The sequence below is a fragment of the Vidua chalybeata genome, chromosome 9 (genome assembly GCF_026979565.1).
Source record: "Vidua chalybeata isolate OUT-0048 chromosome 9, bVidCha1 merged haplotype, whole genome shotgun sequence".
Taxonomy (NCBI): domain Eukaryota; kingdom Metazoa; phylum Chordata; class Aves; order Passeriformes; family Viduidae; genus Vidua; species Vidua chalybeata.
The window spans coordinates 11,298,224-11,314,758 of record NC_071538.1 but is presented as its reverse complement, the minus strand read 5'-3'; the positions used below and the strand labels follow the sequence as shown (position 1 = coordinate 11,314,758).

At 39.7% G+C, this 16,535-nt stretch overlaps 1 protein-coding gene and 1 long non-coding RNA gene across 6 annotated transcripts in view; one reads left to right on the top strand and one right to left on the bottom strand.

Annotated features, from left to right (window-relative positions):
* Positions 1 to 8,315: 8,315 nt before the first annotated feature.
* On the bottom strand, positions 8,316 to 11,412 carry LOC128792414 (uncharacterized). Of its 4 annotated transcripts, none has more exons than XR_008432406.1 (3): positions 11,305 to 11,412; positions 9,805 to 9,932; positions 8,316 to 9,208 (listed from the first exon to the last, which is right to left on the bottom strand). It is a non-coding gene; the product is annotated as an uncharacterized LOC128792414 (long non-coding RNA). The 4 variants fall into 4 exon arrangements; XR_008432405.1 differs by having other exon boundaries at positions 9,805 to 9,903; XR_008432407.1 differs by lacking the exon at positions 11,305 to 11,412 and adding an exon at positions 10,516 to 11,058 and having other exon boundaries at positions 9,805 to 9,903.
* Positions 11,413 to 11,463: 51 nt separating this feature from the next.
* The window catches only part of ELAVL4 (ELAV like RNA binding protein 4), an 80,861-nt gene continuing 75,789 nt past the window's right edge, over positions 11,464 to 16,535 (top strand). The window contains exon 1 of one of the 2 annotated variants that reach the window (XM_053950816.1): positions 11,464 to 11,529. In XM_053950816.1, coding sequence (XP_053806791.1) covers positions 11,512 to 11,529 — 18 coding nt within the window. In that variant the 5' untranslated portion in view covers positions 11,464 to 11,511. Of the gene's footprint in view, positions 11,530 to 12,241; positions 12,261 to 16,535 lie in introns of those variants that run through there. The other variant, XM_053950819.1, reaches the window with a different exon arrangement.

The window sequence follows — 16,535 nt, the reverse complement described above, 5'->3', positions numbered from 1 at the left end:
TGCATTCTAAAGCTTCAGTGACCCTTCCAGCCTGCAAACTTTCTGCTCCTCACTGCAACCTGACCCTACAGATGATAAAAAACTCCTCAAATTAAGATCTTAAGGAAATGAATGGGTATATATGTATCTGATCAGAATCTGCAGAAACAATTTAATGTAATTACTAACTAATCCATCTTGAAATCAAGGACAATTTAAAAATTAAGGCATTAGTATGAAATTAGAATCACTTGAAGTTTGGATGAAGGAAGTACACAGTAAAAAATGTGGTTACATTACCATGTTTATCTTCTAAATGAAGATCTTTGGTGAAGCACAGATGGGCTACATTATTTTGTAATCCTCTGACCCATAAGGATTGGCACTGAGACAGTGTTCCCATTAATACATCTCTCACTCCATACTTTTTCACGTGGCATTGAAATACTACATTTGGGAACTCATTGACTCACTTAGGAGGGCGGCTGCTGTACCAGAGAAAGGAAGCTGATTTCCTTTTCATATTTTGAGCACACATAAAAGTGGTAGCAACTTAGGAATCAGCTCTTAGAAAAAGGACCTAAAATAGAAAAGCTCTTAAAATCTTACCTGCCAGAAAAAAAATGTTCCATTATACAGGAGAAGGGAAGCTCAATACTAAGGGTCTGATTAAGGAGAGGGCACAGCACTGTCCAGGACAGCTAATCTTGACCATTTCTGAAACTGTGCCACAATTGTAATGAGGGGCAGAGCTGCTCACAAGCCAGGCACAGTATCTGCACCTTGACAATTTCTGTAGAGGAGGGCTTCTACGTAAATTCCAGCTTTGCTTAAAATTCTGTGCTGGAGTCTGCAGGATTGGACACTACAGCAGTGACCCCATCAGCCACCTGAAGTTATACCATCCTGATGGGGTCATGTGTGACTTGGCAATCACTAAAGGATTCTGCTACAGCACAAGAAACTGATTTGGATTCCTAAGTACCAGCCTTGCCCATCAGGACCTTCCTACCATACAGAAAGCAAGAGATTTTAAGGGGAGCAGCTGCAGCCAGCCAATGAACCTGAAAGTGACAGAAATTTGGGTACAATGTCCCAGTGTGGCATGGCACTCTGACAGAGATCCACAAAAGAGGCATGACTAAAGGAAATGTAAGAATAGATGCTGTTTAATTAGGACCTTCACAGAAAAGCATCTGGTATAATTGGTTGAGGGGAAGACTTCACTCAGGCAACATTTATTGGGATATAAACAATGTCCAGTTGCAAACACTAATTAAACAGCAGGGCTAAGGCAACTGAGTTTTGCCTGCCTGCCTAAGATGTAAGGTTTATAATCCACGCTGTTATGGGACAACTGCGAGAACAAGTAAATGCATATCCAAAAAGTCAATTATGCTCTTCTTTTTGCAATGACAGGCTCCAGAGGTCAGAGAATACTTTGTCTTTAAGTAACATAACCAGTTTTTGATAGATATTGACACTTAATTGCTGTTCAGTGTTTGTGAGGAGAGTGGCAGTGGCAAAACAAGCCTGAAGGATATCCCAGCCTATCTGGTGGTGTCTTATGTGACCCACCACCACCAAGATCTAGGCACCCTCATGCCCTTTGGTTTCAGCAAACAAATTCTCTTGATTTTGACCTGCGTGGCCCATAACTGTTCCTCTAGGAACTCATATCATTAACAACATATTATTTCAAAATGTCCTTTCAAAGAAAGTTCACTCACAAGTTTTGGTGATAGTTTAATATATAAAGTTTGAACTAATGCAAATTCCATGGCAGGTACATGTCCGTGTAGCTACAAATTCATATTGCAAACCCAGACTGCAAGGTCTGAACTTCTTCAGACCTTCTGCAATGGGTACCTCACCCCTCCCAGCCTGCCTCCAGGTTATTCACAGGCAAGCCTGGACCTTCTACAGCATCTCCAGCTTCCTTTCTCCTTGGCAGCACAATACCTGCCATAGCAATCCCTTCAAAGACAGTCTCTATAACAAAGAAAATTCTGATTTATTAACGTTCTTCTTGCTTATCTTCCTTGTACTGATGGAATGACCTAATGCTGCAAATGGGAAGAAAATGAGAGGTTTAGAGGGCAATCATCCAGAACCATAGAACATCTTAAGCTGGAAGGTACCATAAGCATCATCAAGGCCAGCTCCCTGCTCTTTGCATGACTCCCAATCCATGTGACTCTGAATGTCATCTTCCGTGAAGAGGGAGGGATGTTTGCCCTTGAATGGCATTCTAGGCACTAAAATAATCTGTGGGGTTAAGAAGCACCACTTGTCACATACGATGAACAACTGAAGTAGAGCATCTGCCATGAAGAGCCCTTGTCCAAACCAGTAACACCCACAGGAGCTTTATGTCTTTTATGCAAACACCATTAAGGCTTTCTTTTTAATAGTTACCATGACACAGTATAGGCTACACAGCATTTGCTGCACTTTCAAACTGTGGCCCTCAAACAGTATGAATTCTGTGAGAAGGCTGCAGGCTGAGCAGTGACAGACAAATGCACTGACATCTTAAGGTAGTTTATAGCCTTTTAAAGTGCACATAATTTTCTCACAAACTAAACACCTGCAGCAAGTGGAAAATCTAAAGTTAAAAGCTTGTAATTTTTTTTAAGTTCATACCTTCTAGCAATATATTAAACTGAGCAGTAGGTATAAAACTATACTCAAAACCTTAAATGGTTTCACAATAATTTTTACTTTTAATAATTTAATTTATTGCATTTTAGGTTTGAAAGTAGCAAGGACAATTTCAAACGAAAACTTCAAAAACAAGATATAACCAAAGACTTTTTAAGGATGAAAGAACACATGTAAGGAGGATCAAGACCCAACAGTGAGATCAGCTATTAGCTAATTAAATATGTGACTAAAATTCATCATTTTAAATAGCAGCCGTATTGATGGTGAGCAATCTGGTAAGCAAACAAATGATAGTGGATTTTTTTTTCATCTCTTCAGAGAGAAACATTTATCTTAATAAGATTCACTGTGCCATAATACACGTGGAATAAGTCAATGTCTACTAATTAAAGGACATTGTCAACCTGATTTTCTAAACAGCTAATTAAAATATGCAGCATCTAACAACAGCCTTTCCTGGAAAAGTTACTTGTTTTTCTATTCCCTTGTGTTTACCTTTTTAAATGGTTTTTCAAGAAAGGAGGATCTGCTGAGCTGAGGTTCTATTTTTGTACCAAGTTCCATTGATACACAACCCTGTACTAAGGCAGAAGCCCAATGATTTTTAGCTCTAAAAGGCTAGACAAGACAACAATGATACCAGTCTAAAGGTTTGCTGTTGTTGCTTTTTCAGAGATGATATTTCACTTTCTGCTTTTTGTGAGGATTTTAGATAGTCTAGATGTTACTTGAAACTGTAAAATTTTCAAGAAGAAATGTGATTTTCGTATTGATGAGGAATCTTTAACCTCCCATTTTATGCATTACATTAGTTTCTCAGAATAAGCAGGCTTCTCTCTTTCTTATTCTGATTCTGTAAGTAGCTTTTTCAAGAGAAAGAAGTTGTTGTAGATCTGTCAGCAAGGCTCTGGGAGTAGGAGGATGTTTGGATTTCCGGCATATTGCAACGCAGTTCTTGGCCACCAGCAAAGCTATGTGTGTGAATCTCATTTTATATCCGTTGTTTGCAATACCACATATTTTAAGAGACATTTGAAATAGTCTCTGTACTCCTAATCACAAATAATTCTCTAAAAGATGCTGAGAAGGCAAAATACAAACCTTTACAAGACTCATGTCAAGACAGACAGTGGATGAAATGATGCTGTCATGGAATTAAAATAAAATCAATTATATCTTGAACAATTTAATCTGTGTTCAAAGTTCCTAGCTCAAATCAGCTTACTGTTTGTTATGTTTGGGTTTTTTTCTCCCAATTCAGATTGTCATTTTCTATGACATACCTTTTACATTAAAACATTAGCCAGCTAATCTCATTAGCCAGTTTTTAAATCTATATTAAAATGTATTTTTGCAGTGCAGAAACCTGAGACAGTGGACTACGAACTCTGTGACTAATTATTTTCAAACCTGGAAGTATGCAGAGCTCATCTTCAATTATTTGCATTATTTTTTTCTCTAAAGATCACCCGAATCACCACTCCCACCATTTCCCCTTCTTTTCTACCCTCGACCAGTACAAAGAAAACATCATTTTCCCAGCCAAGGCATATGCAGCATCCTTCAGAATGCGTCAGAGCAGATCCCTCATCAGCCAGAGGAATCACTGTGTTAATATGAAGTCCTTCCTGCCCAGCCGCAGAGAACAAGCTTGGGATCACCACACATTTTTTTATTCTCCAGCAAAAAGGTGATTTTAGCATTGTGTTACCTAATAAACATTTTCCTTTCATGTATCTGTGCCCTTTCGTGGGCAAGCACCCAGCTCCTCCTCTCAAATTATGACAGCTCAGTGACTGACTAGAGGCTTTGGCAGTCTTATATGGGATAATGACTTGAAACCAAACCTCTCTCTTGCAAATAATTCCATAATAAAATGTAACTGAGGGCTGTGTAAACAATGACTTAGGAGGGCAAAATACATTTTACTTTTCTATAGCTCTCTGCATTCTACAGTGTTTACAGGAGTTAAAATCTAGTTTAGTCATTAATCAGGTATGAATCAAAGAAACTCAGAAGATACTGTTGTTAAGAAAGCAGGATTATTTTCACACAAAGAAGCATTTTCCTCATTCTAACTTCATCTTAATGGGTATATATCTTTAATAAACAAACCCATTATTTTGAATTGTATCAAGAAATTTTCATCTGTAATACGGCTCAAACAAAAAATACTGAAATGGTAAAGGCACTTTGGTTTTTTAAATTCACATCTAGTATGTTCATTGCCATAATGCAATACTGTAAATGCCAAAAAAGTGAATCACTGATATATAATTTTAAAATGCCAGTGATTTCCCAGCTGTCACTGATCTTGGAAAATTTCCCCAGTAGCATGTGGAGATCAATAATTGTTTACAGACTTTTTAGTCCCAGTTTATAAGGAGGGTATCAGTGTGGACTATGTCAAATCTTTTAACTGTGAAGTTAAAGCCTGGTTTCACTTAAATCTATCCAAAAACCCATCATGCTAAAGAAAGGCAAGAATGATGATCCAGGGAACTACTGCTTGTCCATTGGGACAATAATGCTGCAAGTCTGCAGGAGCCATTCCTGAAGAAAAAAAAGTGATTAGAAGTCATATCCAGCATGGCTTTTCCAAGGTTTGCCCAACCTGACCTCTGTGATGCCATGGAAGATGTGCAGACAAAGGCAGAGCCATGGATGTTGCCTACCTTGCCTTCAGCAAGGCTTTCAGCATGGTCTCCACAGCAGACTCGTATCCAAGCTGGAATGTTACAGTGTGGATGGGCACACTGCAGCAGGGGTGAAGGTCTCCTGCCAGGCCCAAGGCCTAACAAGTCCTACTCCTCCTGGCAGCTGCTTACCTTGGCATTCCTTGGGCATCTACCCTGAGACCTAAGCCATGGAATATCTGTCACTGTCCTGGAGAAGAACACAGAGCACGGATTATTTATTCCTTTTTATTTTTTTTAGGATATTTAAGCACTGAAACAGGTTGCCCAGAGAGAATCTCGATCCTTGCAGGTTTTCAAAACTTTGTTGCATCACATCCTCAACAAACTGATGTGATTTCAGTGTTGACCCTGATCTGAGCAGTTTGCACTAGAAAACCTCCTATAGTCTGTTCCAACTCAATGATTCTATGATTCTGAGAAAGAGGCTTTTCAAAGTTCGCCTTTGCCATCCATCCTACCCTTAGGTTTTCCCCATACATGTGTAGTTCTAGGCTGATGTCAAAAGTAAGTAAATTAACATGTCCTCCTCATCCTTGTAGCTCAGAAGCAGGTTTAAGATCAATACCCTGTGCATGCTGATCCCAAATTCCATGGCAACGTTAATGTATCCCATTAGCAGAAAATACCCTTCTCGCTCACTATTTTTCTCTCCTTGCACACATGTTCATATGAAAGTGGGTAAAGAACCTTTCTTTTCTGAATCCAGATGATTTTCTATTCAATGTTTTTCAGAAAAGGTACTGGAAAATAATTTTGCCTTTGATTATGTCTCTTTACAGCTTATTCATCAATGTTTTTAGTTATGGCAGATCAATTCTTTTCTATGCTCATCCATTTCTCTTTTGTTTCATCTAATTTTTCATCAGCTGAGTCTTTTCCTTGTTTAACTGAAATGAGAGCTAAGGTTTCACACACATCACTGTATCCATAGCTCTAAACATTAATTGGATAAGAAACTATGATACAAATTGGTAAAAGGGCATTTTGTATCCCAACAAACACTGTAAAGAAATGTGAGTTTTGCACTGTTCTTGTGAAACCCAAAATTTAATTCCATTACTCCATGAGTGAAGTCAAACACACTGAATCTGGTGTCCCTTACAACCTTTCAGAGGCTTCATCTCTTCACAGCTACATTCATACTGCAAACTCCCTGCTTAGCAAAACAGGCATTGCAGGCAATCTTCAAAATGAACAATAACACTGCAGTGTAGTCATTCGTCACAGAACTGCACATTCTAAATGTGACACTATTTAGCAAATAGTAGAAACGTATACTGGAAATGAACCATATATTTTCTCCCTAATTCATTTATTAAGAGTGGTTAAACACATTAAGTTGTGCAGTTTCATATCCAAGGTCTTATTTCCAGCATGATAAAACACTGCCAGAAGTATTTAAACCTTCTTTGTGTGTATCATCATAAAGAAAAAATCTGAATTGTAAGGAAAACTTCCAAACATACACATTTAAAGTGACAACTGGAATTCTCCAAATTTGTGCATTTAAAACAACATAAAATGGAATTTCTAAGATATGAGATATGTACAAAATGATTAAGCATGAAAATAGCCAGAAGCCTTTTTGGAGCAACTATAGCATACATCAGTGGCTTTGCCACAAACTGAAACCAAAACAACTTCTTTTAAACCCATGAGAAATCCAACACTTTTCTTGAGGTGCAGTACCATGTATATCAATAGTGGAAGCAGTTTAAATGTTTTCAAACAGGAAAAAAAAATCTTAGAAGTCCAGAAAGATATAAACAACATAGTCTTCTTCTTTATTCTTGTTCCTTTTTTCACTCCTGGCTATGCAAATTAGAAAAAAGTAGAAGGTTGTGATAGCAGTGGAAGACTCACCAAAATACATTTCAAAACTAAGAAAAAATATTTAAATTGGTATTAAAAAAAATCAATAGTTATACTGACAGTTGAAGGCAGAGTGAATACGAAGTCATGTGGCTGGCTCTGAGGCCTGATCTTTTAAGCTGCTCCTAATTAAATGCAGCTTTGCTCTTACTGGATGTTAAGAGCTTTCCAGGTTACTGCCCATATTAAAGGAAAATTAGATACTTACCTGTATGAATGTTGCAAAGTTGATTGAAAAAAGATAATGTGTGAAGACTGTCAAAAAATAATATTGCTGATTCATTCTAATGTGCTTAGACATTCCTGAACTCTGATGGTTCATCAGTACCTCATAGTATGGGTCATAATCCTTAGCAGATAAATGCTTAATCCGAGATAAATCGTAATAAATCCAAATGAGATTAGACCTTTACCAAAATACCCAATGAGTGGTGTAAAAACATGTTTGAGTGACTGTGATACATCAGTGGGAGTCACCGACTGAATTCTTTACAGAATAGCAGAGAAGGTGCAATAATACTTAAAAGCAAAGCAGAACTGTTCTGATCAGCACCACTCGGGGGCTGGTGTTGAGTGTTCTTCACCAGCCTCCCTTCTTAACAGTATTCCTCTGATCTGTGAGGCTTCATGGTTTACATCAGTGTTCTGTCAAAGTCACCTACTTTCTGAAACAAATGTTTTATTTATCTCCTCCTTCCCACTCCTGCTATTGTGAATCCGAATAAAACCTGCAGGAGCCTTAAGGCTAAAACATTCAGAGGGATCCACTGGCATTTTCATCCCCTCTGTATTTGGTAGCTTATGATATCAGGTTAACTCGTTAAGTATTTACAGTAAAGGACACCTTTGCACACCATTTTAGAAAATCAAAAAGCCACAGTTACTGAAAGTCATGGTTCTATGACTAAATGCATTATGGTTAGAGATGGACAAAAATATAAGAAAAGCTGTTTGCTGCTAATATCCAAGATTGCTATGACAATCTAGACTCTTTACCTGGAAGAAATTTTGCCTGCCTTTACTTGTGACACAAATATAACCTCTTAACCTACTAAATGGAAACAAAAAGCTGTTGTCTTGAATAAAAAGTACTTCAGCTACATTTTTAAGTTCTTTATTCCGTAATAATAAAACCTCCAAGAAATTATATTCTAAAAAATTGTGTTGCCTTACATCCAAGGATTTAGAGAGAAAATCATCACAAGAAATCACTATTTAATAAATTGCAACTTGAATTAAATTCCAGTTGTGAATGAAGGTGTCCATGGAAGTCTGAGTTCCATTAGCATTACTGAACATACTCCTCAGTAGTGATCCTGGGACATTGACTTCATGGGAGTTTTGACTGTGGGAAGAATTAAAGTTTGTATCTGATGTCCTCAAAGCCTTTGATGTGTTTATAACTTTTATAGGTCAGTTGCAAAGATAAGCTTTGTAATGGCTTTCTACACTTACCCTGGAAAAGCACTTACACTCTCTTTCCATTGCTTAAAATACAGAACTATTTACTTCTGACACTTGCTATTTGTTCCAAACACCGTGGTGTGCATTACCCGTGTATCGATTCACAAAGCATCCTCTGAGCGGGCAATTTCCTCGTCCTGCTCTGACAGCACAGAGAAGCCACCAGATGTTGTCACTGTCTGACTTCGGCTGCTGCCGCCGTTTCATCATCAGGTGATGCGAGCACAGCTCTGCCCTGGGTGTTGAGATTTTAGCAGTGACCTGGGTAAGCGCTTCTCATTGGCAGCTCCCGCCCTCCATTCAGCCCAGGTTTCCAAACTGAATCCAAACAAGCAGATCCCATTGTTGGTGGCTCCGAGGAGACAAAGGAACGGGGCGGGCGGTGGGAGGAGAGTGGTGAGCAGGGTGCTCAGGTAGAGACACAGAGAACACAGGTGATCTCTAGCGCAGGTGTAGAATGAGCACTCACGTCCTCTGAGCTGAGACTTCGCCTCACTTTCACTGCCTTCAACACACGACTCATTTTTCTAAAGGAGAAAAGTAAGTTCTTATTTTAGAAGGTGTTTTTGTTGGTGGTTTTACCATGTAACTAAGAAATGAAGTAACATGATAATGAACTACATCTTTTATTTTGTGTAGTCTCTAAATCATGCATTAGCAGTCTTCAGTTATAAGAAACATTCACTATTACTTCTCTTTTCATAATATCTACATTGGTCTTTACACTTCTCAAGGGTACAGAAGGCTTTCCTATGACTATTTTTGGTTACATTTTTAAAGAGTTGGTAGGAATATCCTCTGAATCCAAACTTGCATCATCAATCCAATGCCACGTAATGATCATTAGCTGTACAACAGATCTTTCTCTACACCTGTGGAGAAATATTTGCACTGTAACCAGATCCAGTAGGAACTATAAAATGGTAGGTGCATGTTTCTGGAGTATTAAGTAAGAATTTTTTTTCCTGAGACCTAAAAATTCTAGGCAAATAACTGAAATCCTGAATAGTGCAGTCTGGGTATGCCACAAATAAAAAAGCTGTGTAAGAGATGTCATTTTCTTGGGTATACAGAGCTCAAAGTGAAATGCTTATAGAAAAGCTGTTGTCTAATGTGGTGATACCTTATCATTTAATGGATTGATGCTCTTTTCCTGACTGTTGTTTGCAGCTGGACTTCTCAGTTTTTAAGAGTATCAGTACCTCTTCAGAAGTTGTAGAGGCTGTAAGTCAGGAAGGATTTTCCATCATGCTGTCAAAATAAACACCAGGAAAATATCCAGTGCACCTAAAAGTACAGCAACACTACTTTGGGCTTTGGGTAGGAAAGAAGCACTCCGAGACTAGGACACTGGGAAGGGGGGCAGATGATTTAATATAAGAGTGCTGTGAGAAAGTCAAACTTGTTTACAGGAAAACAAATAATCTTACTTTAGCTTTGTCTGGATTTCTGACAACGACATTTCATATCTCCTCTGTTTAGAATAATTCATGTATTTTAGGGGTTGCCTGCACAGAGTGTATCACAGATCTTTTCCCTATGTGATAGCATGTCTCCAAAACAAGAGAATTTGGACCAAACTAATAGACAGATGAAGCCAAACAAACAAATTGCTGCTATGCTAATTTCTGAAACAGATGGCTCTGATCCAGCATTTGCTGGGAAATGCAATTCCTTGTCAATCTAACACAGAATCATGTCTGCCTTTCTGTAATCCTTTACGTATAGCATATAGGCAGGAATCTGGCTCAGGATACTCCACCCACAGCTAAATTTATACACAAAGAACTGAAAATCAGAGTGCATAAACAAATACAAATTCTGCCGTCCTTACTGGAAGCTGAGATTGGACCCTGTTTTGAAGTTTCAGGTACAGATCTTCAAAAGGCCCGAGATGTTCAGTCTTGCCTCACTTTGTGGTAGAAATACCCTTGAAATTAATGCTAGTTATACATGGCTTGCAGCACTGAAGTAAACCAGGCAAGCTGGAAGCTAGAAGCTTCTAATTCTTTTAGACTCCAGGTATTTTATTTAAATATCTGAGATTCTGTTACTTTTAACCAAGCTACCTGAAACAAAAGAAGTCAGTAAAAAGGTAAATAATTTCACAGCCAGGTTCCTGACCAGGCCACAGCTGAGGCTGTGGGTCTAACTCAGCTTCCTCAGACAGTCTGTCTTCACTGCTGCTGCATCTTCATCTAAATTTAGCCTAATGTTAAGAATGACCTACACAGCAAGAAAATAAACTGTTTGAAAAAATATAGGACAAAGCTTATGTCTAAGGAAAAGCTTCCCACAATGTTCTATTTGTGGCACACGATCATACATTTGTGTCACATCATCTTAGCCTCTCCTTGATTGAAAAAGAGGCTTTTTAACCTACTGAAAATTCTTCCTCATACATCTTTACGGCCGAGGGTCACGGACCCAGTCAGAAACAGGGGGAAGCACCTGCACGGTGGAGATCAGCACAAACCTCACCCTGCCCGCCGCACTTCATTAATTTCCATTCCCACACCGGGAGCCACCTGGGAGGGAGCGGAGCTCTGCGGCCCCTCCTGGCTGCGTTACTCCGGCTCTTCCCTCCCGGCCCCCCACAGGTGTTCCCTCTCCGCGGCCGCACCCCGCACAGCTGCCGCGGGTTCCGTGCGCCATAAGAGCCCTCGCCGCGCCGCCCCCCGCGGCCCCCGAGCGCTGCCAGCGGAGCATGGCGGCGGTGCCCCCTCACGCCGCTGCGTAGCGCCCCGCCCGCCTGCGCGGGAGACCCCGTCGGCACCGGCGCCACGTGCGGCCGCGCGCCCCCCTCGTGGCGGTCCCGCGGCGGCGGAAGATGCGCGGCCGGAGCGCGGTGAGCGGGGCCCGGGGCGGGCGGCGGGCACGGGGCGCGGGGGCCTCGCCGCCTTCTCCCTTTTCCTGTCGGCGAGCGCTCCCGGGGCGCGGAGGTTAAACCCTCTCCTTTTCTTCCCCCTTCAGTTCATGGGGGTGAATCCGCCCCCATGGCGTTGAGTGCCGCTGGGAGCGAGGCCTCGCTCGGGCCGGTTTGGGTGATGCTGCCTGCGTTCATTCAGCCCTAAACAAAAGGCTTGTTTTTTGTAAAAAACAACAAAAAAGTAATTTTGCGCTGTGTTTCCTAAATTAGGGGTTTTAGAATGACAGTTTATCCATCGGGGGCTTGCGGGGTGCGGCTTCCGGGCAGCGGGACCGGGGGCACCGGGCCGGTGGCCATGGCCGGGCGCTGCCGCTGGCTGCTCCCGGTGTCCGCGCCTGGGGCTGGCTGCTCCCGGTGTCCGCGCCTGGGGCTGGCTGCTCCCGGTGTCCGCGCCTGCTCACCTTCCAGTGGCTTCTCCTTGTTTCTCTACCTGTGTTACTGTGTGACGCATATGCGAGTTCTAGGCTCAGTCCCGTTTACTGTGATGAGTACAATTAAGGTGTTTTTAATTAAAGTCATTACCCATGACTGTAGTTTTAATTGCCTAATAGTTATTCTGGAAGTTAGTGATGTTTTTATGCTGATAGCTTTTTTTTTTTCTTCCCCTGCAGCAGGCTGATGGTGTATGAAGTATTTCCAGGTGTTAAAAGGTTGGCATGGATAGAGTTTAGACTTCTGTTCACTTCTTATGCCATGTATAAAAAAAAAAAAAAAAATCCGAAAGGAAATTCTATCAATGAATATTTGTGTTAAAGAATATAGATTTCCCTAAATATTTTCTCTGAGTTCTTTTTCAGTGTGATGGCACGCTTTGAGTAAGACTCACTGGTTGTGGAGGCTGGCTGGCAGTAAGGCTGCCTACGGTGATAAATCATCCTTTAAATTTCACCAAAGCAAGAGCAGGACAGCTCATATTGCATCACTTGCTCAATTTGTTTATTGGTTCTTAAGTAGATCTCCCGCTGGCGTCATTGGAAGGTCGTTGTATCCAGTGGCACCCTCAGTGCTATTTAAGATTTTTATTATCTTCTTGTATTAATAGAGGACCACAGAATATTATTTAACGGGTATATTGGAGGTTTGGTTTTGTGCCAGCACTCAGCCTTTTCTTGTAAGAAGGGCCAGGGAGAGCAGTTGAGAATTATTTTAATAAAAACAAAGCAGTAGTTCCCCCTGTTTTTTAATTCAAAAATTCTAGAACAGTTTTGGAAACCTTAAACAAGAAAGTTCTAGTGGTTGAGAAGTGGAGCCTGCAACACATTCAAAGCAAAAATGAAATTGATAGTCTAATTTTACTATCCACCCTGAGTGACATCTGAAAGAGTAAGGAAGCCCAAATGATGGAAAGTAAATTAGATTTTTAAATTAGATAATGTTTGAAGATGTTGGAGTATTACTACATTTATTTCCTTGTTAATATTCTGAGATGTTTTAGGAAAAAGTAAGGAAAGATAAATCATACCAAAATAATTTAAATGACACTTTAAAAAAATCAATTACAGTGTGAGGCTTATTGCTATGCAGAGGAAGAAGCCTTTGCACAGAAATAAGCCTTTTACTTTATTCCACCTATTGAACAGAAAAGTGTAGACTAGGGAGAAAGTGCTAGTCTAGCTTTGGCAGTAGAGAAACCTGGAAATAGTCTGAGGAAATGGAGATTGCATTCCATTTCAGCACTGCTGGTGAGTTACCTGGCACAGGCATGTGTATTTTTATCTAAGTTTTAAAGGGGTTTTGACACACAGTTGACTTTTTTTTTCCATATGCAGTAAGGGCTTGTTATTTTTGTCTCAATATGGAGGTAACACCTGAAATTTTCAAGTTTAAAATGAATGACTTTCAAGGAAGATGTGTACTGTGTCATTAGTTAAGAGAAGACTGCATTATGTGTTTACTGGTTTTCTGAAAGGGGGAAAAGGTGATGCCCCTTATGAAGCCATAAGTCAGAAAGCTACAGGCAGGACAGCAATTGTCTGGAACTTTACATGTGGAATGAGAAAGGTGCTCTTGTGGGCAGCCAATTCTTCCTGGATAGTTTGATTACCTTAGTAGTGTATTTTAGGAGGCTATAGACTTCTCTTAAATGTAAGGGTATATTTTTAAAAAAGTGAAATTTGACTTCTCTGTGGGTGCAGAAATAACCTGGGAGATGGTAATCACAAAGAGTTAACATGTATCCCAATGGAGTGCTGGGTTTTGTGCCAGCACTGTAGGGGACAGGCAGGAGTTGTTAATTGCAAGTCACTTCACTGTTTGCATTTGGGCTGGGGGTGGGAATTCCTTTTTTGCCCAGGGCTTTTTTTTTGCCTACGTATACTTGGGGTTTTTACAGCTGGGAGTCAGCAACTTTTTATTAATTTTCTGGAAATAGATGTGTAGCAAATAAGTTCTTAAATAACTCCAGGTTTTGTCAGCATTTTTCTTTGCTTGTTTCTATCAGCATTAACTGTTACTGTTCAAATCAGCCTAGTAACAATTTTGAAGAATGGCAAAAGTAATGAGAATGGATATATTTCATGAAAGGGTAGTATATAAGAGGAGAGAAGTAAAACCTTAATATTGCCAGTTAGATTCCTATTATCTGTAACTGCTTTCTGGCCCTAAGGGAAGTAGATACCTCTAACAGTAAAATCTGTGTGAAACAGCATCATATTCTTATACTGGTCTGGCTGCCTGGATAAAAGGAAAACATGTGGAGTGTAGCATTATTGATGTGGCAGTTTTATCAGGATCCATTTGTAGTAACTGTGGATTTGTTCAGGATTAATGGGTGGAGTGTATAATAATTATAATTCTGGCCCTGCAAGAATGATACTATCTAGGCAGAGAAGTGTGTGTCTTAAAACTAATGACAAAACATGCCTGCCATACAGAGTTAAAACTCTGTGGTATTTTTGTCACTTTTGCTTAGTTTTTGAATAAATTGATGGAAGAATCCTGCATTCAAGCAACAGCGGAGTTCAAACAAGGTGTAGGATTAAAGAGCAAACTGAAAAATCATGACTAAACTCAGTAACAGTGGCAAAATAATTGTGGTCACTTCTAATTAGCCTGTTTACTTCGTGGTACCAATTCACATTTTTCTAAAAAAGTATATACGCTGGTGTTTTTTTAATTAGCTCTCCTTGATTTTTCTTACATATCTTAATTAAAAGTTTGGTGGTAGTTGTTAATTATGATGTACTTGTTTAGCCTTTTGTTTAGTCTTTGTTCTGTTTATGAATGCTGCCTTCGAACAGCACTGCTCTTACTCAAACATCTTGCACGATAGTTTTCCTTGGGGGTTATGGAAATGATAATCAGCCTTATGCTTGCTCTGTTTCCAGGTGCCAGAAAGACTCTCTGGAAACAGGAGCTCAACAAACAGGCATTTTGTGTTGTACCATCACCTAGTCCAGTTTGTTGAAGGTGGAATTTTAAAGTATTAGATTGGGCTATAATGATAAGCAATCTGCTAGTGGATTTTCATGTTTCTGCCTTGGTTGGACTTCAAAGTTCTGGTTTCAGTGACCTTCTTTGTTCTGTTTTGTATCAAAAGAGGGTTGTAGTGGAGAATCTAAAAGTGCTTTCCTTCCTGCAGTCTTTTGTATTCTGTTGGGTTGTTTCCTCTCCAAACTCTGCAGTAAGTGTAGCATAGAAGCACAGAAAACTCTTAACCTCTTGCAAAAAGAAATAACATGTCAAATATTACAGTATATAACTGGATTCAGAAAGCAATTGACTTGTGAACCAGGCTTGGTGAACCATTTTATTCACAATGTCTTTTCATTACTTATTCAGATAATTGATGCAATGTTTGAAGTCCCTGAAGTGCACAGAAGCATCTGCAATTTCATTGACATAGTAAACTATTTTAGGAAAAAAGTATTTCAGTATCCTTACAACAAACAAAATGTGCAGCCTTTGTTTCCATAAAGATTTAAAGTTAATGCATGGAAGATTGTGTTTGGGATTTCCATAAATTAAGGGGAGTTCTCACCTTTCAACAGTTGGGTTTTTAGGACTGAAAAACAAGTGTAGTTTCTCTGTGGGTTTTTTCTGACTTCATTAAAAAAAAGCATTCTGGTGCTTCCCCCTGGTTATAAAAACTACTACTAATAAATGGTGGTATTTGTAAAACTGCTGACACTTCAGCAGTTGAAGAACACATTGAACAGATGCCTCCTGTTGCCCTCCACTTCAGTGTGTTTACTGGTGCTTCATGCAGCCTAGGTCATATTCTTGTTTTCTTGTTTCTGAGTGCTCCTGTAGCCTCTTCCCTCTGAATGCAGTCAGCTGCTCCCTGATTTGGTTTACATGCTCTTAGTGTCTCCCTCGGGTTCTCTCCATTCACCCGTCTTTCACAACAGGCTCTGCAAGCTTTGTTAATCAGCTCATCCATTTGCATTAGACGGTGGGTTTTTTTTCCAGCACAAGAAAAATGGTTTTCACCCCTCACTGCTTGCTGTCATTCCTTAGTTTGGAGCTTCCTAGTTTATCATCAAATTTATCACTTGCTGTACTTAGAGATAGAGCTACTTTTCTGTGGGTTTTTTTTTTTCATGTGTGTCCATCTATGTTACCTGGCCCCTTGCCTGCCTTTATGAAAAAAACTTATTTTTTCTTCTTGATTGATTTCTTCCACTTGGTTCCTTTCATTTTCTTCACTGACTAGTAGTTCTATCACTTCTGGGATTTCATGCACTATTTCCAAGACAGTTGACTTTATTTGAACCATTGTCCTCCATATTTTCATGCAATGTATAGCTGAAGTCATTGCATCTTGCTCTTAGTTTGTTTTCCTTTGTTTTTTTTAGGCCTTTTTCAGTTAGGCACAGTCACTTGCCATAAAATACCTACATGGCAATGTTTTCTTAATGTCCAGTATATAACAGTGGATTTTTTGAGCTTCTCAACTACCATGTCTACTATATATCCTTTTGTAT